Genomic DNA, 22,680 nt, shown 5'->3' with positions numbered 1-22,680 from the left:
TAAGTTATCTAATTTGTTGATATATAATTTTTCATAGTGATCTCATGATCTTTTGAATTTTGTTGTATCAATTGCAACGTCTCTGATATAATTTTATTTATTTGAGTATTCTCTTTTTTTCATTAGTCTAAAAGGTTTGTCAATTTTGTTCTTTTCAAAATCCAACTTTTATTTTATCTTTTAAATTGTTTTTGTAGTCTATTTCATCTCTAATATTTATTATTTCCTTTCTTCAGCTAACTTTGGGCTTAGTTTGTTCCTCTTTTTCTAGTTCTTTCAGGTGTGTAGTTAGGTTGTTTATTTGAGATCTTTCTTTTTTCCTGATGTAGGCATTTATCGCTATAAATTTCTCTCTTAGAAGTACTTTTACTGCACCCTTGAAGCTTTGGTATGTTCTGTTTCCATTTTATTTTTTCTTAAGATGCTTTTGGATTTCACCTTTGATTTCTTCTTGACCTATTGTCTGTTCAGGAGTGAATTGTTTAATTCACACATATCCATGGATTTTCCTATTTTCCTCCTGTTATTGATTCTAGTTTCATAGCATTGTCGCAGAGAAAGACAGTTGATAAGGTTTTGGTCTTCTTACATTTTTAGGACTTGTTTTATGACCCAATGTATGGTCTGTGGTGGAGAATGTTCTTTGTGTACTTGAGAAGAATGTGCATTCTGCTGCTTTTGGATGGAATGTTTTGTATGTGTCCACTAGTTCTATTTGGTCTATAGTGTTATTCAAGTTGGCTGTTTCCATATTGATTTTCTGTTCAGAAAATCTATCCATTGTTGAAAATGAGGTACTGAAGCCCCCTGCTATTATTGTGTTTCCATTTCTCTCTTCCTTTCTGTAAATATTCGCTCTATATATTTTGGTGCTCCAATGTAGTGTGCTTCTATATATTTACTTTGTTATATCCCTTTTAAGAGTTGACTTCTTTATCAATATATAATGGCCTTCTTTATCTCTTTTGACAGTTTTTGACTAAAAGTTTATTTGTCTGATGTAAGTATAACCAACCCCTGCTGTCCTTTGGTTACCATTTGCATGGAATATTGTTTTCCATACTTTCATTTCAGCTTAAGTGTGTTCCTAAACTTAAACTGAGTGTCTTGTAGGCAACATTTTGTTGCATCTTGTTTTTATCCATTCAGATGCTCTATGTTTTTTGACTGGAAAATTTAATCTATTTACTTTTAAAATAATTATCGACAGGTAAAGACTTACCTGCCATTTTTCAAATTGTTTACTGACTGTTTTGTAGTTCCTTGTTTCTTTCTTCCTTTCTTATTATCTTCATTTATAATTTGATGATTTTCCATAGATATATGCTTTGATTCGTTCTCTTTCTCTTTTGTGTATCTACTAGAGATTTTTCCTTTGTAGTTAGCATGAGGCTTCCATAAAAATCTTATAGTTATAACAATCTATGTTAAGTTGATAACAACTTAACTTTGATTCCATACAAAAGCTTTATATTTTTAGTTCTTTTGTGCTTATGATTTCACAGTTTACAACTTTTTGTATTATGTATCCATTTAAAAATTATTGTGCTATAATTAATTTTAGTACTTTCATCTTTTAACGTTTATACTGGAGTTAAAAGTGATTTGTGCACCACAATTACAGTGTAAGAGTATTCTTAATTTGGCTATATACTTACCTTAACCAGTGAGTTTTATACTTTCATGTTTTCATGTTACTATTTGGTGTACTTTCATTTCAACTTGAAGAACTCCCCTTAGCATTTCTTATAAAGCAAGTCTAATGGTGATGAACGATCTTAACTTTTATTTCACAGGATAATTTTAAGTGACTTGTTTTTGAGGTCACAGATTCTTTCTTCTATTTGGTTGAGTCTGCTATGGATGTTTTCTATTGGATTATTCAGCTGTAGAGTTTCTTTTTGGTTCTTTTTTATGATTTCTGTCTCCTTATTGTACTCCTCATTTTGTTGATGTACTGTTTTCTGATTTCATTGTGCTGTCTGTATTCTCTTGCAGCTCACTGAGCTTTTTAAAACAATTATTTTGAATTCTTTGATAATTATTAGACCTCCATTTCTTTGGGATCAGTTACTGGAAAATTGTTGTGCTTCTTTTGTGATGTAATGTTTCATTTATATTTCATGTTTCTGGAGGTCTTGCATTGCTCTCTTCACATTTGAAGAAGGAGTTACTTCCTCCAGTCTTTACCGACTGACTTTGGGAGACAAAGGCCTTTACCAATCAGCCCACGTAGGGATTATGGGATCTCTCAGACCTTTTCTATGCATGCACCTTCTCCACTCCTCTTGTTCTTTCTTGTGGGAGATGTCTTAAGACTGCATACCTCCTTGATCTCACAAAGCCAGACTGGGTACTGACAGCTTCTCATTTATTTCCCTAGGTTGATGCCCTGTAGCGTTCAAGGTTATGTGCCTTCTCCCAATTCAGCAAAGTTGAGCTTGCTATCTGCATGTTCTTGTGCATGATCTGTAAGTGCTGACAAGTACCCGCTGTGAGGATGTGCATGGGGTGCCAGCTGTTGAGAAGAGGGGCATGCATATTACTGGTAGCATACATGGGATAGTTGGATGGGTCTGCAGGTGATTCACCCTACAAGGTTTGTGGGTGGGCCTCTTGGTGGATCCTGTGAGGCACTTAGTAGAATCCATAGCCCTTAGTTGAGTTCCACTCTCCAGTTGCTGTGAGCCTCTGTCATTTCCCCTGCTCCTAGCTGCCTCCAGACTATTTGGCCAGACTGATCTCCTCATTTTTCTGGATGGAGTGAGAAAGAAGTGGCCCCTTGGGCATCCTCCCACATGGTTGGGGGAGCCAAATACTCAAAATACTCTCACTTTCCCACATGGAATGACTTGTGGGCGGAGCAGATCTCTTTTGGCCTTAACTATGCCACTTTGGGGGATGAGTGATACAGGTAAAGTAGAACTGTTCTTACCCTCTTCACTGCATCTATTCTTGAAGTTTTTTTTTCACTCTAATGGGGTCCTGGGACATCTCTGCTGGACTCCTAGGCATCCACGAAGTATTCTTGTTCATGGGTGGTTATTAAAATCAGTGTTTCTGTGGAGGGATAAGTGTTGAAAACTATTCAACTTTCTTCCTGATATCGCTTTCTTGGAATGGCTTTTTGATGTCAGTTATAGCATCATCTAAGTGGGAATACCTTGCAGAGCTGGGACAGTGTTCCCCAGGAGGCTATATATTCTCTAAATCTGTGTCCAATATGTTTGCGATGTTTTCCCCATGGTCAAGATTCATAGGCCCAAGAGTCAAGGGGCTGAAATGGGAGTGGCACTACTTGCTTTTACCCCTAGTGATTACTAGCAAAATTTTTGCTTCCTTCCTTATTTGTTTATTCTATAAAGAGATAAGTATGTTTAAGTCGTGTATAATAAAATAGCCCCTATTGAGATCTATCTCACTTTTTTGGTGAAGCAAAAGTTTTGAATTATAGGCTATCATTATTGTCTTATTTGCTCCATCTCCCAATTGTTCTTTTTGTCCCATCCTAGCATTATATCTTTTCTTTTCTTTGTATTAAGTCTGTTCTTCCTGGCTTTGTTAGGGTCACTGTGTTTATAATTAGCAATCTAGTGGGTGCTTCATTGATCTCATTGAAGTTAGTGTGTTCATAATTTTCATATGGTTAACTGTTTACACCTTGAAATTGTTTAATATAGTCCTTTCATGTGATGATTTTCATATTTCATCCTTTACTCTCTCATCACTTCTTTCTTAATGAATTAATTTAAAAATTGTATACTGATTGCCCCTGGTGATAGGTTAAAATTGTAGGAACAATTCTCTTTCTCTCTCTCTCTTTCCTGCTAAGACATAAGAACTGGAGAGCAAGTGAATTGCAATAACAAGTTCCAATGTTTAGTGAGTATGAACTTCATGAATATCTGGGGAAAAGTATCAGAGGAAAAAGAAATCCAGAAAATGAAAAGTCTCTGAGGTTACACACACCTTGCATTTTTTAGTAACTACAGAAAGCTGAGATAATTGGAAAGAGATATATATGGGGGTGGTCACTTGTAAGAGATGAGTTCTGAGACCTAAAAGGGGTCCAGAGGATGCGTGCCCTTGTAATAATTATAAGACTAGTCTTTTACTTTGAGTAGAACAAGCAATATAAGCTAGTTTTCAAGTAGGTAAGTGTCATGGTGTGAATTGTGCTTTGGAGGATAACTTTGACTCTGCTTTTGATCACTAGCTGAAGAGGGAAATAGTTGAGGCAGGACACCATTTGTGATACTGTATCAAGCAACATAGACTAAATTATTAGTTCCTCAAATCTTATGAGCTTGTAACAACAACAACAAAAAGAAATATATTTTGTACTCATGTTTTCAGCTTTACTACTTCAATCTGGAGCTGAGGATGAAAGCGTAGCCACTTAGGAACTACTGCTATTGCCGTGTCATTGAGAAAAGAGAAATTATGAAACTATACCATGAAATGAAGCTGAAAACTTCATTTGATTAGTCATACAGTTAAATCTATTTACATTCATTGGCCAAAGCAAGTCACATAACAAAGACTGATGCTGCCGGAGCAGAAAAACAATACTTCCACAGTGAGAAGTGTGTAGTATAATACTGTTATATATAACAGTATAATGTATAATACTGTTCGGCCTGTGCAGTGAATACTGTGAACTAGAACTAAAACAAACCACATTGTTAATGCAAATATCAGAAATAAATAATGTTTGTAATAGGATCTTAGCTGATAAGGTGGTGAGAAATATTTGTTCTGGATATTTTTGGAGGAAAGTGAAGAGCATTTGCTGATTTAGAAGTAATATGTGAAAGAAAGAGGTACAGGGGAGTTTAGGAATTTCAGCCTAAGGAATTGTAAACCTATATTTGCTATTAGTGAGACGAGCAACATTGGGAAAAGAGCAGGTCAACTAAGATGAACATCGGGGCCAGCCCTGTGGCCGAGTGTTTAAGCTTACATGCTCCGCTTCCTCGGCCTGGGGTTTTATTGGTTCAGATCCTGGGCGCAGACATGGCACTGCTCATCAGGCCATGCTGAGGTGGCGTCCCACATGCCACAACTAGAAGAATCCACAATTATAATATACAAGTGTACTGGGGCGGGGGGTGGGGGTGGCTGGCGAGAAAAAGCAGAAGGAAAAAAAAAAGATGAATATCAAATATCCTAAGGCCAGTATCCAAGTAGACATTTCACTGTGCGAGTCTGAGTTTCGCCTGAGTGTCCTGAGTTGGAGAATACATTGATTGAGGAGACAGTGAGGCTGGAGGGAATTGGTGGTGGGGTGGGGACAGCAGTAGTGAGTCAAAGAGAAAATGTTAGGGAATGATAAGCCATATGAGTCATACGAAGGACTCAAGGATATCATTGGAAAAAATGGACAATTATTGGGTGGTTTTGAGCAAGGTAATGACAATGTCTAAATTGAATTTTAATGGGGTCCTCTGCCTGCTATTTATAGAATCAATTGAAATTTGTAAAATTTCTTAGGGAAGATCGAGGAGAGAAGACAAGTTAGTAATTTATTGCAATAATTCAGGATAGTGATGATAATGGTTTGGGTAAGATTGGTTGAAATGAGTTTGCAAAATTTATTTAGTTTTAGCTGTGTTTCGGAGACACAGGCAACAAAATCAGTAAACAGATGATATGTAGAATGTCAAAAAGACTGGAGTCAAGGATAATCATTTAAGTAAAAGAAACTGCAGGAATTTTCTTAGAAAAGCAGAACGCCTCAGGCTTTTCTCTTATTTCCTTACTATTCTATGATGATTATCCCCATTTTACTGCCTGGACATTTCTTAGAGAATATCCAAGTTGCCTCAGTGACAATGCACCTCCAGAAAAACGCATATACTGCTTTCTCCACTGCTGCTGCTGCTCTGGCTAGCCCACGTTCCTGGAAACCAGGGCAAAGCTAGCAATCTAGTTGAGCAAAACTAAAAACTGAAAATAGATAAACATAAACATACATACTCACACAAATATATATTTAAAAATAAGAACACTGTCACGACTTCACAATGAGTTATTTTTAAGTGAATATGAATTTTTTAAGAAAAATTATCCCATGATTTAAAGTATGTTCTCTGACAATTTAATTAAACTAGTCGTCAATGACAAAACAATATATCTAGAGAATTCTCAAATATTTGGAAATTAAACAGCATGCTTCTAAGTGATCCATGGCTCAAAGAAGTCTCAAGGAAACTCAGGAAATATTCAAATGTAATAAAATGAAAATACAAGATATGAAAATTTCTTTGGTAAGTAAAGCAGTGTTTAATGGGAAATGATAGCAGTAATTTCTTATATTAGAAAGTAAGAAAGGTCTCAGCTAAATAATTTATGCTTTTGTTTAAAAAAAAAAGAAAACAGAGACAAAGTAAACCAAAAACAAACATAAGGAAGGAAATACTAAAAACCAGAGCAGAAATCAAAACAGAAAAGAAACAATTTAAAAAAGTTAATGGGACCAAGTGCTGCTTATTTGACACATCTCTAACTAAATTGACAGAGGGGAATAAAGATAGAGATTGGGATGGAGACAGAGAGAGAGAGAGAGAGAGAGAAATCACCAACATGGGAAATTAAAGAAGGTATATATCATTACTGATGCCTCAGACAGCAAAATGAAAATAATAGAATGCTACAAATAATTTTATGCACATCAATATGACAATTTAGATGAAATAGATCAATTTATTGAAAGAAAAAATTAACAAAATACACTTAAGAATAAATCAACAATATGTTTTTTTCTTATATCTATATCTTAGTGAATTTTATCAAACATTTAAGGAAGAAATCCGCATATCATCTAGAAACTAGGAGAGAATAGAAACACTTCCAAACTCATTTTATGAACCCAGCTTTTACTCATAATGACAACCCGACAAAGATAGGACAAGAAAAGAAGCCACAAACCAATATCCTTCATGAATACAGATGTAAAAATTCTCAGTTATATATTAGCAAATTAAATCCTGCAAAATAAAAATAATACATCATAAAAAATAGGACTTATCTCAGGAATGCAAGGCTGATTGAACACTCAAAAGTAATCAATGTAACCTAACACATTAAGAGATGTAACAAGAGAAAAACCATATAATTATATTATTTCATGCAAAAATCATTTGAAAATATTTCAGTATCAAGTAATGATAAAAACTCTCAGCAAACTAGAAATAGGAACGAACGTTCTCAAACCGATAAGGGACATCGAGGAAAAAGCATCATAAGTAATGGTGAAAGATTAAGTGGCTTCTCTCTATTACTGAGAGCAAGGAAAGGGTGTTCCTTCTCACCACGTTTCTCTAATATCATATTTGAAATCCTAGCGTTTGCAACAAGGATAGAAAAAGAAAAAAATTCAAACCGGAAAGAAAGAACCAAAACTCTCCTCATTTGCAGATGGCATGCTGTGTACATAGAAAACAACAAGGGACTCTACAGAAAATCTAGAAAAAAAAAATAATGAGTGAGTTTATCAAGATCACAGGATATAAGATCAATGTGCAAAAACCAATAATATTTTTATACTCTAGCAATGAGCAATTGGAAATCAAAATTTAAAAGTAAGTGCCATTTTCAATAGCTCAAAAAAAGAGAAATTCTTAAGTATAAATCTATCACAATATGTGCAAAATCTGTATGCTCAAAGCTACAAAACATTGAGATTAAAGAAGCCTAAACAAGTGGAGAGACATACTATATTTTTGTATTTTAAGAATATAGTTATGATGTCAGTTTTTACCAAAATGATCTATAGATTCATTGCAAGTTAATGTGTATATCCTCTCCTTGTGCCTTCCTCTTTTAATTAATAGTGCCTTTAGATGAACATAAATTCTTAATTTTACTATAGTCCAATTTATTAATATTTTCCCCAAGATTTTATTTTTATATTCTATTTAATACTATTTAAGAAAACTTTGCTTATCCCAAGATAATGAAAATACCTCCTCTCCCATATTTTCTTCTTATAGCTTTATTATTTGGCCTCTCCATTAACATCTAAAATAAATCTGCAATCTACTTTTTGTAGAAGATGTCATGTTGGGATTAAGATTTATTTTAGAGTAATTTTTCTCCATGTGAATATCCAATTTACTCATCAGCATGCGTTAAAAAGAAAGAATATTATTCTACTACACTATGTGACACCTTTGACTTGTTACAACAATTGTCTATTCTAGATCTCATATTTAGTACATGAGTTATAATTAACACGGATTTTTGTATGAACTATAGTGAAGCCTACTAGGAGCAGAAGTGTATGGTTTTACCAGTCATTTGAGGACCTGGAGCTACGTTGCTGTGTAGATGTGAGCTACATGTAAACAAATATTCTATACTGAGAACACAGAACTCTTGCTTGGATTAAAAGGTCATAAGAATATTATATAATTTATTAGTGTGCTTGTTCTTCTTAATTGATACAGCTCATCTTGGGCTTTTATTTGCATCCTCTGTGCAGCCACTCTTTGAGAAGTTCAGGGAAGACATAATTTATACTCAGTATTATGAGAAAAAAGTACCTACAGGGAATCCTAGAACATTCTGGATAACATGAGTCTCTTCAATTGGCTTATATCATTGCTGTAAAGTAAACTGCATTTCACAGGGATATTTGGAAATGTGATAATGTTCTACAACTCTTAGAGCATTGACCAGAGTTATAGATTAGCCTAGCAATGTGGCTGGCTTAGAGGAAGAGATTAGATGAACAAATTCAGGGTAAGAACATTCCAGGATGGCTAGAAGAGTAAAGCATCCATCTTGTGTTCAAGGCCTTTTTGTGACAGTAAAAGGAAAAGATGTAACATGAATATGTGACTGAAGCAGCTGACCTTCTGGTGCAGCAGTAATGACAGCTTTATTGTCCATGGATCAGGGATTGTGTCTTATTGTGATAGAACAGTACTGTGCACCATGGTATACAGTAACTTCATATATGCAACCAAACAACTGACTAAGCCGGTAAACTGGGAAAGATGGTGCAGGCACAGTTTCAGTCACCATCACTCACATCTAAGAATCTAGATCCAGAGAAAGGATTTATGAAAGTAGGAATTAAAGTAAATTTGTGCTGACAGAAAGACTTATCTTCTCCACTTATGGACTATGAAATGGGCCTGCCCATAAACTTGGACATATCTAAGCTCATGTGAATGATAATGCCATTGGGGCAGATGATTGGGGCAGGCCAAACCAAGCCATGGCACCTGGCTGTCATTGGGAGAATGTACCTGCAAGCTCATATACCAAAAGGCTAACAGGCTTTGGTTCCTATCAATATTGGGATGTGCTTGAGAGTCCCTTCCATAGGAAGAGACAAATTAGATATAAAGCCAAATGTCAGACCATAGAGTTAGCCAGAGCTTTAGGAAATGAAACTGAGTACTCAGTGCTACAGTGTCTTGGAAACAGTTCAGAGGTTGAGCTGTGGGTTGGCTCTCACTCTGCTAGAGTTCCAGCTCATGGAGAATAACCTAGGAACTGGTGCATACCTGCCTGAGGGTTAGAGTTTTTGTCAAGCAGCTAGACTTTAAGGCCAGATGCAACAGTGATGGTGCCAGTTTGACCTGGCTGCTGTTCTAGGGTCAAAAAGGATGATGTCAGTGGCACTAATAGAAACTCTATTTGGTAACAGCTATGCACCTGGACAAAAGCTCCTTTACCCTTGACTGTTACAACAGGATATCTATCCTAGAGTCTAATGAATATTCTCTCCTATCATTTAGTAAGATATATTGGGAATGCAGATTCACAGAACTCCCAAAAATGAGGGGCTCTGACTTGGTGTTTTTAAAGTTAAAGCTAGGAAGATATGATGACAGTTTATTTTGTTACTGGACTATAATTGTGCCTTAAGACAAAATGTCAAAAACTATGGGATGTGACAAAAGCAATGATTTAAGAGAAATCCAAAGCTTAAAATGCAAACATTCCAAAAGATGAAAGTTTGAAAATCAATATGCTTTCTTATCAAGAAGTAAATGAATTGCTAAACACAAATTAATTAAAAGGAAGGAAGTGATAAAGATAAAAATGAATGAATAGAGCTAATACCAGTCTTTACCTGAATAGATTTTATGTCATCCTAGCTGTAGTTTGTGAAATAAATGCCTTTAAGTTTGAGCATGTTGAAGTGAAGCCCCAAACATAAACACAGAGAGTTCAGCCTGTCTCCATGTCTAGGAAGTAAAAGCATTCTCTTCATGAATAGAAACATTTAGTAGATCACTGGAGTGATCGATGATTCAGAAGAAAAATCTGTGCTGCACGCTTACGAATTACTTTATTTTTTACACCATAGACAATAGGGTTAAGTGCTGGTGGCACAAGGAGGTAGATGGTAGACAGAAGAATGTGGGTAGAGGGGGCAACGTGTCCAAAACGGTGGCTGAAGAAAGAGAAGAAGGCAAGAAGGTAAAACTCGAGGAAAACAAAAATGTGAGTTGTGCATGTATTAAATGCTTTCAGCTGTGCCTCCTTTTGATGTAGACAGAAAACAGCCTGGAAAATAAGGATGTAGGAAATAAGGATAAAAATCATGTCAAATCCCAGAATTGTAAAACCCACAAGGAGACCACACGTTTTATTGACTTGGATGTCTTCTGCAGCCAGCTTGACGACAGCCATGTGCTCACAGTAAGAGTGGGCAATTACAATGGAATGGAAAAGGTGTAGTCTTTTGATTAAAACTGGTAAAATACCAACAAGCACTGTTGCCCGGATTGCCACAACCAGCACCATAATAACCAGAACGAAAGGTGTGAGGATGGATGTGTGCCTCAAAGGGTTACAGATGGCAATATAGCGGTCAAAGGCCATGGCCAACAAGATGCCAGATTCCATACCTTGCAAAGTATGGATGAAGAAGAGCTGGGTGAGGCAAGCATCAAAGGCCATGGAGCAAGAGCCAAACCAGAAGATGGCCAACATCTTGGGAGCAATGGCTACACAGAGCCCTACATCAGTGGCCGCCAGCACTGCCAGGAAAATGTACATGGGCTGGTGCAGGCTGCGTTCTGAAGGGATGATGATCAGCAAGATGATATTTCCCAGAAGAGCCACCAGGCATACTACAAGGAAGGAAAACCCAATCCAAAACTGCACATGCTCCAGTCCAGGGATGCCAATCAGCGTCACTGTTGTGGGATCCAGATATGATGTGTTAATGGATGCCATGGAAGTTTGTGATCTCTCTTTTCGACACCGATTCTCATACCTAACAGAAAGACAATGTGAATGGAAAGTGAAAAGGACAGAGACTTCTCTATCATTCAGACATATTGCTCATTGAAGAAATAAGTTCAGTGCTTTGGGTGCCAGTTTGGCCAGATTATCCAGAGGTTCTATGCTATATGCGAAGATAGTAGTAGTAAATAACCCTGCAAAACTTTTAGTAGAGCTACGTATGAACAGAGGAAATTTTCAGGATTTCTGACTTACCCTTTGTGGAAATGGAAACCACGACTCTGAGAACATTCATCTTTTATATCTCCTATGACCTCTAGGCTGCTCTGTCTGAAACACCATCAGCAGGCTTTTTTTCTTTACTTACCTCTAGATGCCAGACTAATTTTGCTGCAAATGCAGATTCTTTCTTGGAATCTTGGAGACCTAGAACAACTCAATTTCTGTCGCCCGATGTGTATTAGCACATAGTCCTTTCAGAGCCTTCATCCTCAGCCAACACTGCTCCTGGTCCCAGGTCTCAGGACTTTATCCCTGAGTCTGTGGCATTGGGTCTCAAATGAGGATTGATAGGAAAGCATTTAGCTGTCTTACATTCACTCAGTCCATCATAAAAATATTGAACAAGTCACTGTTTGCCAAGAAACTAAATGTGGCCGTTACAGGAGATTTGAAGAGAGTGGTCTGTTTTGAAAGGCAGCCAGGGGTAGTTAGTTCTCTGAATTAAGGTTCACTTATGTTTAAAGCAGATTTGTTCAGTGGAATAGAAAGAGTTATAGGTAATGCTTTTTAGAGAGGGGCTTAGGAAATTTGAAAAAAAAAAAAGGAAACTACAGAGAAACATTTCAAGAAGAGTAACAACTGAAAAAAGAGGATAGAATGTAATCAAAAGCAGAAAGTAGTCAGTTTAGAGATGCCATATAGCTAGATGAGCATGACAATATTTTCCCTCCACATGTTACAGGTCAGTGGATCACTTGTTAAAGTTGCATATCCTTCTACTTTACACCGTGGGGTTTCTACTTTGTTTTAAATAAATTTACAGTATACTGTGACTCCACGTCATGACTCTATACTCTACACTGTAGTATGATTAGTTAGTTGTGGTTTGAATCCTGAAACACTTCTGAATATAATGACGAACTTTTAATATCTCCCTAATTTTACACTCTTTCCAGAAATTACCTGAGCTCTCTTTTGTGGGATCCACATTTCAAGTTTAAGAAATTTATTTCTATATCCCATTAGTATCTATTTCATTAATTATTCTCTAATATTTGGACCATTTCACATTTTACTTCAATCTGACTGACTAAACACTGATTGAAAGCATTCCCACAAAGAGATTTCCTCTGATCTGGTCACATCCATACACCCTGGAAAAACGATCCTTTTGCGACTAGCAGTGGAAGTGTCTACTTCTGTTTCAATCTTGGGACAATTTCTTGAAAACAGTCATATAAATAATTGTTCATAGTCACTTGAAGCACATATATAGAGGTATGAAAGAAACTTTTGGTGCAATAACACTTATACGAATGAAAAAATTGAGAGAGGGACACTGAGATTTCTTTGCTTGTGATCCAGCAACAATACTAATGAGTGGACTATAGTCAGAATAGTCATGAATATGGATTAAAGCAGTAATTATTACAAGAAATAATTTCCTTTGATGTCTACATGTAATATTTGGAAGTATGTGATGGGAGAAATGATGAAATATGTGGAGGATGTTGCTAATAGTTATAAAATTGAGTTTCCAGAAATGATAGAAACTAATAGAGAAAGAAATCTCAAAATTAAAAAAAAAATCAGTATCTCCTGAATAATCATTCAATAATTGGCTGATATTGTAAAGGCAAAAAAAATTATATTTAAGCCCACCCACTTGATGATAATGCCTTTATCAGATTATTTGTCCAGTAATCAGCAAGTGGTTAAAATCAAGGGCTAGAAAGTCGGAGAGATGACCTAGCTACTAATCCTGGACCCTCCCAAACATTTACCTTTTATGGAATCTTGCCAAAGTACCTTACACATTACCCACAGTTTATTTATCTGTAAATTAAGAATGATAACCTCACTTACCTCGGTGCTAAATGAGATCATACATGGAACAGATCAGTGGTTGGCACAGTTCAAATATTATCTATAGTAGCTTAAAAAAAGACCATTTATTTTGTCAAGACAAGAACAGGCTGCAAAAATATTGATGAGCCAAAACAAAACCACACAGAAATGAAAACTCCTTGATGATACAAATGAATAAAATTTCATAAGAAAGTGAAAATTCCAAAGCTAAAGAGCTTTCTTCCATCTTCTTTTGTGTAAGATTGATCACAGCCAAAATAAAAAGGTGATGTCCTAACTAGTTTGTACATTTTCAGGCAGTTAAACAAATGTCACATGATTTTTAAAAAAATCTATTTGTAATAATTACTTATTTACAGGCTTCGTGAATTTGTAGGAATAAGATAGGGTAATCTCAAGGCATCTAACTTACGTTAAATGCAATTACTGTGAGAATCAACAAGGGCATGAGTTTGATGACCCTTAGTTTTTAAAATAGTTTAAATGAAGCCGTATAAGGGATTGTCTCAGTCTTATTTATTGAGTAGAAGAGAAAGAAAATGTGCTAACAGGTGATCTCTAACAGAAGCAAGCAACCAGAAAGGAGGTCAGGGTATCCTTTGCCACATCACAAAGAGGACTAAGATGCTGTGTAAATTGATACTAAAGCTACTAAATTTGTACTAAAGATACTAAAGCTGTTCATGGCTTATGATTTCCTATATTCTTTCTGTTTTCCATAACACTCAAATACCCTCACAGCTTCCACAGACACAGATGGTTAGTTGTCTCATCGTTATCCTTTTTTATTTTCAGTAAACCAGAGAGTTAATAGGCATCCAGGTGACTAGAATCTAGAATCATGGGAACCATCTTGCATATATTATAAATTACTTGAGGGTCATAAATGTAAGAAGATGGGACCAAATTATCTGTAAATTTTTCTCAATTCTAAATTACATTAATCTAGCCCCCAAAACTCCTTTTTTAGATGAAAAATTCTAAACAGAGAATAGAAATAGCACAACAATGGACAGAAAAATTAATGACCGAAGCAGGATTAATAATGTTAGTCTATCCATTTCCTCCTAAAATAGAAACTCATCACAGCCCCTTATCCACTCCCGGTTCCTAAACTGTAGGGGCAGAAACTTACCTGAATGGAGCTGAGGGTTGATTTGGCATGTGATGGGCTAGATGCATTATTGTTTTCACAAAATTTCCAGCAGACGTAGATGTTAATGGAAATGTTGCTAGACTTTCTAAGTGCCTGGGCTGATCCCAGAGCATCATCACCTTTCTGATTCCCCTAGAGTATCATTATCCCTCTGATCCACAGGTTTCTTTCCCAGGAATGAGTTGGTTATGGCTCTGGGACTTAGGGTCAGAGAGTTCTCTGAATTATAGAAGGAACGGAACTCCATGGACTAAGAATCAGAAAATATCCAATCTTGGGTTACATTCAGACAAAGCTGTGTATAAGCTCATCAGTAGTGAGATCAGAGAATGCGAGAAATAAGAGATTTCTTAAGACATAGAAATGAAGAGTAATTATCTTTTCGATCTTCTGTTACCTGGAAATACCTGCATATGAAGTTGTGTAATAGATACTATTGTGTTGATGAATATAATAGTAATCTTGATTCTCCTCTTCTTCCTTTTCCCACTGCTACTTCCACCACTAGGCTACTCCTCCTCCTACTACTACAAAGAATGTTACACTTGTTGCTTACTAGTTTTTTAGTAATTTTCGGTTTAAAATGAACTTTGAATACATTATTTTTTCAAGCATAACATTCTCCAGGCTTCCCCCACTCATTGAGATATTTAATAATTCATCATTATCTCTTCTGTTTCTTGATAGGAGTTGGCACTAACTTCAGTGATAGCATTTTTCCTGTCTCACAGTGATCTACTCAAAATCCCAGATAACAAGTTTTATAGGTTATTGTCAGTAATGAGTTATCCCTCTCAGCAATTAGAGGATATTTCGAATGTAGGGTGTTTTCTGAGCCAGAGTATTAGTAGTTCACTCACCTGCCATAGAAAATCATTAATTAACTGCAGTATGAAGGTGGCAAACTACCTTTCTCTAGCAAGCATGCAGGTTCTGTGTTTTAGATGACAGTGACAAAAATGCAGGGATTTCCACCTAGATATTTTTCTTCTGAGTGAGGCTCAACTGTCTGACACTATCCTCATGTGGTACCATAGCCAGTGTGTTTATTTACTTATTTATGTATTTATTCTTTGATATTAAGTTGTCAATGGTTGTTCAGCCTCATAATCATTTGTCCAGGTTCAGTACAACTTTCTATCAGTTTTATCAGTTGTCATCTTCATTTATTTTTCCTGCTCTTTTTTCCACACAGTTTCCTCAGGAATTTATTCTAAGGGTTGACATCTCTCTCTTCCTCCCAACTCATTATTTCACCTTCTTTTCTCTACTTTTGGATTGTTTTCCATTATATTCCTTTGTTGTCTCTCTTGTCCTTCAGTTCTTTCTTTTTTTCCCCCCTCTCTTTTTTATGCCCATCTCACTCAGTTTTCTCAGGGTCAAGTCTCCATCAATTGTCTACTCTTCCTGGAGTATTTAACTTCCCCCTCTCTTCCTTCTCCAGTGTGCATATATCAATGTGAAATTCCTATTAAATGAACAGAATCTTTTTAGCACAGAAATATTTCAGAGACTGTTCTAATATTTTATAGCTAAGTTCTTGAAATAATAGTTTAGATTCATTTTTCCTTCTTTTCAGGTCCCGTGTTAATACGGTTTCATATTCTTTCTTTCTCCTTGGATTTTTCTTGCAGAGAAATATACATCTCCCTTATGACCCAACAGTTCTGCTACTTGGTATTCATAAAGAGAGACAAACATAGAAGTCCACAACAAAACTTGGATTATAATTTTTGTAGCAGTCTTTGTCAGGCCTAACAGCTGAAAAGTCAATCAACACGATAAGAAGTCTAGATTATTCCATTTGATGAGATTTAACATGTGTATACTACTGTGTAACCAGCACCCAACATAAGATAGAGAAAATTTCAATGCCCCTGAGAGTTCCCTCATGCCACATTCCAGTCATTGTCCGAATCCCTCTTCACTCCAAGCAACTATTTGTCTTTTATTACCACAGATTAGTTTTAATTTTTAGATTTCTTTTGAGTGTTAAATTGTAAATTGAAACTAATTGAGTGAAAAATTTAACAGAGAGTTTCAAGCAGAGAATGGATTTGGCAAAAGAAGAGTCTTGAAACAAATGTTGTGGATATCTATGCACATTTAAACCTTATTACAGTTCAAAACATGATATGGAATATTGTGGGAGATAGGGAAACGAGTTTGTGTGTGTGTATATGCACATATATATATACATAAAAATGCATATATACATTCATGCATACATATATACACACACATATACATGTATATATATACACAAAACTACTTCTCTAATCGTATTTCCAACAACAGTCCACATCATGTTTTGAAGAATAAAATATGTAAATATATATGTAGATTTGAAGTGGAAATATTTTAAGAAGGAATTAAGCGTTAATTAAAGTTAAAAGTGTTTGAAATCATTTAAGCAAGAAATAATGTAGTCATTTGTGTGAATCAATAGGATACACTAGAATCCTCCTCTTATTTCCTTATGTCTCTGTGGGTATTTTGCTTTCTTAGTACTTATCTCCCATTCATGTAGTCCTTATAATGCTCTCCAAAATTCTGAGCTGCGGGATGAATGTATACATTGTTTGGTCATAGTTATGACCTGTGCCTGTGCTAATGTAACTTCGCAGAGACCTACTTTACCTCGTGCAGGGAGCTGTAGTGAGGAAACAGACACCATGTTCACCTATGCTATGTGGGCACAGATAGGTGTTTCAAGCTTTTACACTTGCTTTCTGCTGTCAGATCTAGAGTTCTGACGAGATCTTTTAATGAAGCAGCCTCCCTGGGATAGTGGGCTCTTAGCTGTGGGCCAGACACTTGAGGCTTCTTTAGATACATTTCTTCTCTCTACATAGTTGGAAAATAACTTATTCCAAATTGGTAATGAAAACTTTATTTTCAGGTTGAGAAGAATATCAAATTAAATACTGAGGAAATATATACATACACATATGCACCTGAATATTTCACTTCAACTTCAGTACATGGTGTAATGTAAATCACTTTTCTCTGAGTTTTTACAGGGTGTGAAATGAGTCCTCATTAAAAAATTAGGCATTGAGGGAAATCAGCAACAAAAATATGGGGAAATGTGGGATGGAGACTTCCAGTACAATGCATATAAGTGAATTTAGCACCTCTGATGGAGAGCCTGTTGAAGATGAAGATGACAAGAATAAATTCCACAATCCATAACTATTCCTGTTAATAGTTAATAGTTTAATTTTCTAGTGTATTAATTATAACTGTTAGAACTAGTAAACAAATTCAGTATAGTTGCACAATACAAGATCAATATGCAAATATTGGTTGTGTTTCTATACACAAATAACAAACCACCCAAAAAGGAAATTAAGAAAACAATCCCAATCAAGATAGCAACAAAAAGAAAAACTACTTAGGAATAAACTTATCCAAAGAGGTGAAAGATGTACATTGAAAATTATAAAACATTGATGAAGGAAATTAAAGAAGACACAGATAATTGGAAAGATATAATGATTATGGATTGGAAGACTTAATATTGTTAAAATTTTCATTCTATCCAAAGTGATCTACAGATTCAATGTAATCCTTATCAAAATTCCAATTGTATTCTTACAGAAGTAGAAAGAAAAAAAAACTGAAATTCATATGGAACCACAAAAGATCCGAAATGGTCAAAGCAATCTTAAATAAGAACAAACCTGGAGGCATCACACTGCCTGGTTTCAAAATATATTGCAAAGATACAGTAACCAAAACAGTACAGCACCAGCATTAAAGCAGAAAAATAGATCACTGGAATAGGACACACAACCCAGAAAAAAATCCATACATCTATGATCAACTGATCTTCTACAAAGGTGCCAAAACACATGGGAAAAAGGATAGCCTCTTCAATAAATGATGCTGGGAAAACTGGATATCCACATGCAGAAAAATGAAATTGGAGCCTTATTTCACATCGTGCAGAAAAATTAACTCAAAGTGGATTAAGGTCTTGTAAGTTAGACCTGAAATCATAAAACTCCTAGAAGAAAACATAGGGAAAAACCTTCTTGACATTGGTCTGGGTGATGATTTGTTAGAGGTGATATCAAAACACAGGCAAGACAAGGAAAAATAGATAAGTGAAATTGCACCAAACTAAAAAGCTTCTGCAAAGCAAAGGAAACAATGTATGGAATGAGAGAAAATATTTGCAAGCCATATAATTCATTACAGGTTAATACCCAAAATATTTGAAGAATTCATACAACTCAATAACAAAAAAAAACTTCATTAAAAAGTGAGCAAAGGACCTGAAGAGACATTTCACAAAAGAAAATGTACAAATGGCCAACATGTATATGAAAACGTGTTCAACATCACTAATCATCAGGGAAATGCAAATCAAAACCACAGTGAAATATCACTTCACAACTTTTTGGATGACTAGTATTAAAACGTCAAGAAATAGCAAGTGTTGGGGAGGCTGTGGAGAAAAAGGAATACTTTTACACTGTTGGTGAGAACCTAAATTGTTGTAGCCATGATGGAAAATAGTATGGAGCTTCCTCAAAGACAACAAACAGAAAAAAAACAAATAAACCCCCCAAAACTATCATATGATATGGCAACCCCACTTTTGGACACATATTCAAAGGAAATAAAATCACTGTTGATCTGCTGTTTCAGGTTGGAATTACGTTGTGTTAATCAAAGGAATAAAGAACATCTTGTCGGTCTTTTCAGTCCCCTTCAGGATTTTAGGTCAACAAATTAAACTATATCATTTTGCTGAAGGATGGCTACATCTGGAGCTAAAAATCTGAGGAAATGCACAATTACTAGCTCTAAAATACAGTAGATTACCAATCGTCACCAAGTATACAAAACATTCTCTCTTCTGGCAATGATTCTATAGGGACCCATTTGTGTCAAATGTTATTCTTGCTTATCCTCTGAGAATATCATGTTGAAATGGCTACATATAGAAGCTACATCTTTGTGTTGCATGTTGGCTCTGAATCAGTTTCTTGTATGAGCTAATTAGAGTTGTTATGAAAGTAGAAAAAGAGTGGGGAAAAGGGGATAGCCTGAGTGGTCTCAGTAAAATTTTATAGGACATGACACTCCTCCAAATATCACCTTCTTATTTTCTGAATGTTTTGGATTCAATTGAGGAGAAATAAATCTTGGAGCAGAGAAACTAAACATTTCTTATTCTTGATGGATGAAATGATGAAAGAACCAGATTTTAGGAGGCAAAAATATTTTTTAAGGATATCATAGATGTGAGGATTATCTCTCCTTTTGAAATTATTTTGCACTGCATGATTATTTGAAAGAATAAAATATGGCTAACAAAGACATGGACACCTTGTGACATCCGGACTCACATACAGGTGGGTATTTTCTAGAGGATGTCATTATAGTGATCATATCATGTATGCTTGTAGAAACTAATGTGTGTATCTGTGAATACGTCCACTTTTTTCTCTTGCAATTTATTTATGCATCCAATGTATATTTATTGAGTACCGAATAAGTCAAAGCCACTGATCTAGACATTGGAGTATAAAATTCCCTATAGATTATACAGTGTATGTAAGTATGTACTTTTTTACCCGTAGAATCTCATCAATTCTGTACACTTTGAATCCAAACTACTTAAGATTTTGATTCGTTATGTCGTGATTATTCTTTCTAATGAAACTTTGTGCTTTTTCCTTTGGTTATACATACATCTACCTATATAAAAATACTTATGTTTCAAAAATATATATTTTGGTTTCCAAGACAAGAAATCATGTATTCTTTAGATTCTAGTCTACGTGCCACTTACTCAAGCAGTCTATCCTCGAGTCACGAAACTTAACTTGGTCTATTGCTGTCGTTTCTATAGAACTCATACCCCACTCATGATAATTTGCTGACATAAATTACTTCTTTACAGTCTATTTTATCAGATAAATCATTCAAAATGCCATATCTGCACTGTTCAAGAGTTTTTCGCTAGAGGAAAGGCCAGGGTTAGTAAATGTAGAAGCCTAGAAAACAATTCCTCAGTTAGTGATATTTGGATAGTTTGAGTGTTTATAGAATTCTGGAAAGCATATGAAGGGATAACTGTGTATTTTGAGTGCCTATTATATTTATAAGGGCTTCTTTGAGATATAAGAAAAGCAGATTCCTCCTCAAGAGCTGATGGTGATATTAGCCAATGTAATGTCAGTATCAACAGGAGATGGGAAAGCACAGAAAACTAGTAACCAAGGGTTCCTCTACAACAAAATAATTTGTAGAAACTTAAGAGTCGTCTTCTTTAAACTTCCCAACCCATGCCTCCCCATTCATCCACTTTTTTGGGGCATAACCCCAGGACTTCTCTACTACGAAGGCTCAACTCTCCACTGGAACTATGACAAGTATAAAGGATTATGCTTTATTCAGTAATTGATATTTTGGACATCATTAGGTCAATTTAAAAATCCAGTAAATGAACTGCTTTGAATGAACAAGCATGTGGATTTTGGGATGAATAAATGAAAGAGCACAAGAAAGGTCCATCCCTACAGTGAAATGATCTCAATCTGAAACATTGAGTCTGGGAAGGTAGTGAATGGAATTAAGGTTAAGAAATATGGTATTCATATATATATATACATAATTCATATATATATATATGATACTTTCCATATATTTTTTCTGAAAGAACATATAATATTGTCTCTATTTAAAGGGTAAATGATAGAAAAATACAATAGGAAAAAAGTGACATCATAACACACTATGCTTCATATGAGTCTCATATGTGATGTAGCACATGAGATCCAGAAGGCATGGAATACGTAATTCTTATTTAAGAAACCATCTCAATAATGTCAATATTATGTTCCCACTTACAAATATTCCAACTGATATCACAGTCTTTCCACATGCAGTCCTACAAATTTTTAGTTGTCGAAATTTAATATGTAACTCTGGAAGCTTGATTGCCAGGATTTTAACTTTCTTCCTCTTAAATCAGAAGATAGAGATCATTTATTTGTATTCCCTAAATCACTTAGAGTGTGGTTTGTGCAATCTTCTACCTAGAACAAGAGTCTCTTGAATAACTCCCTGAAAGTTTCACAAGGTCTCTACTTGATCACATACAGTTAAGGAAAGCCTTCTCACTTGAGAGAGATACTTGAGATACACTTGAGAGAGAGAGAGATTAAAGAGGAAATTTTCAAAGTCTTGTTTAATCCAACATAGTTTCTGATTATCACTGATATGGAAGCAAGCCATAGAAAGAAGTTAAAGCACAGGATAGGGGGCTGGCCCTGTGGCTGAGTGGTTAAGTTCATGTCCTCTGTTTGGCGGCTGACAGTTCACTGATTCAGATCCTGGGCATGGACCAATGCACTGCTCATCAAACCATGTTGTGGCAGCTTCCCACATAGAAGAACTAGAATGACTTACAACGAGGATATACAACTGCATATTAGGACTTTGGGGAGAAAAAAATTACTAGGAAGATTGGCAACAGATGTTAGCTCAGGGCCAATCTTCATCACTGAGAAAATAAAAAAGCATTTTAAAAAACCCAAAACAAAAGCAAAACAAACAAACAGAAAATCCAGGATGGCTTTGGAAGCCACTTCTGTATTCTGAGGAATAATATACTGTATTATTCACTTTGGGAAATCTGAAGCATACTCTCTTTAGACTCTAATTTATCAGTACTCATAATTTCATAGTCTAAATATTAACTGTCCACTTATTATAATAAACACTAGATTTGGAAATTGTAAAACAGTGAATGTGTTAGAAGGTATAATTTTCAGACAGGTACCAATAGAAAGGAATAGAATGGAAAAATAGACAAAGACCCATGTAAAAAATGATATGGAGGACTTACAATGAGTAATAGATGAAAATATACCAAGTCATGTTATCTACAACAGATTTGGCACCCACATAATCGATGCAGAATTAGATGGTTTTCAGAAAGTCTTGACACAAGAAAATGAAGCAGAAAATTTTAGAATATTCTCAAGATGATTGTTTATGCAACTGATGTTTTTCTAAAATGAGCAGAGGAAAAAGTGAAGACATGAACAAGCTATTAATGTGGAGAAATTGCCTTCATCTCCTATCACAATTTATAAATTTCAAAAACACTGGCATTCTTGTCTGTTTCTGTTTGTTCCCGCTTCACAGCAAATTTTTTCTTTTTTCCTTTCCAGAATGTGTAATATCCCAGGCTTTGA

General features: G+C 35.4%; 1 protein-coding gene across 1 annotated transcript; it reads right to left on the bottom strand.

Moving 5' to 3' along the window:
* Positions 1–10,251: 10,251 nt before the first annotated feature.
* On the bottom strand, positions 10,252–11,202 carry LOC106830126 (olfactory receptor 52A1-like). Its single transcript, XM_014839555.3, has one exon. The coding sequence runs from the start codon at positions 11,200–11,202 to the stop codon at positions 10,252–10,254; it is 951 nt and encodes a 316-aa protein (XP_014695041.3).
* Positions 11,203–22,680: the final 11,478 nt, after the last annotated feature.

Source organism: Equus asinus, chromosome 20 (genome assembly GCF_041296235.1).
Source record: "Equus asinus isolate D_3611 breed Donkey chromosome 20, EquAss-T2T_v2, whole genome shotgun sequence".
NCBI classification, from domain to species: domain Eukaryota; kingdom Metazoa; phylum Chordata; class Mammalia; order Perissodactyla; family Equidae; genus Equus; species Equus asinus.
This window is presented reverse-complemented; position numbering and strand designations above follow the sequence as displayed.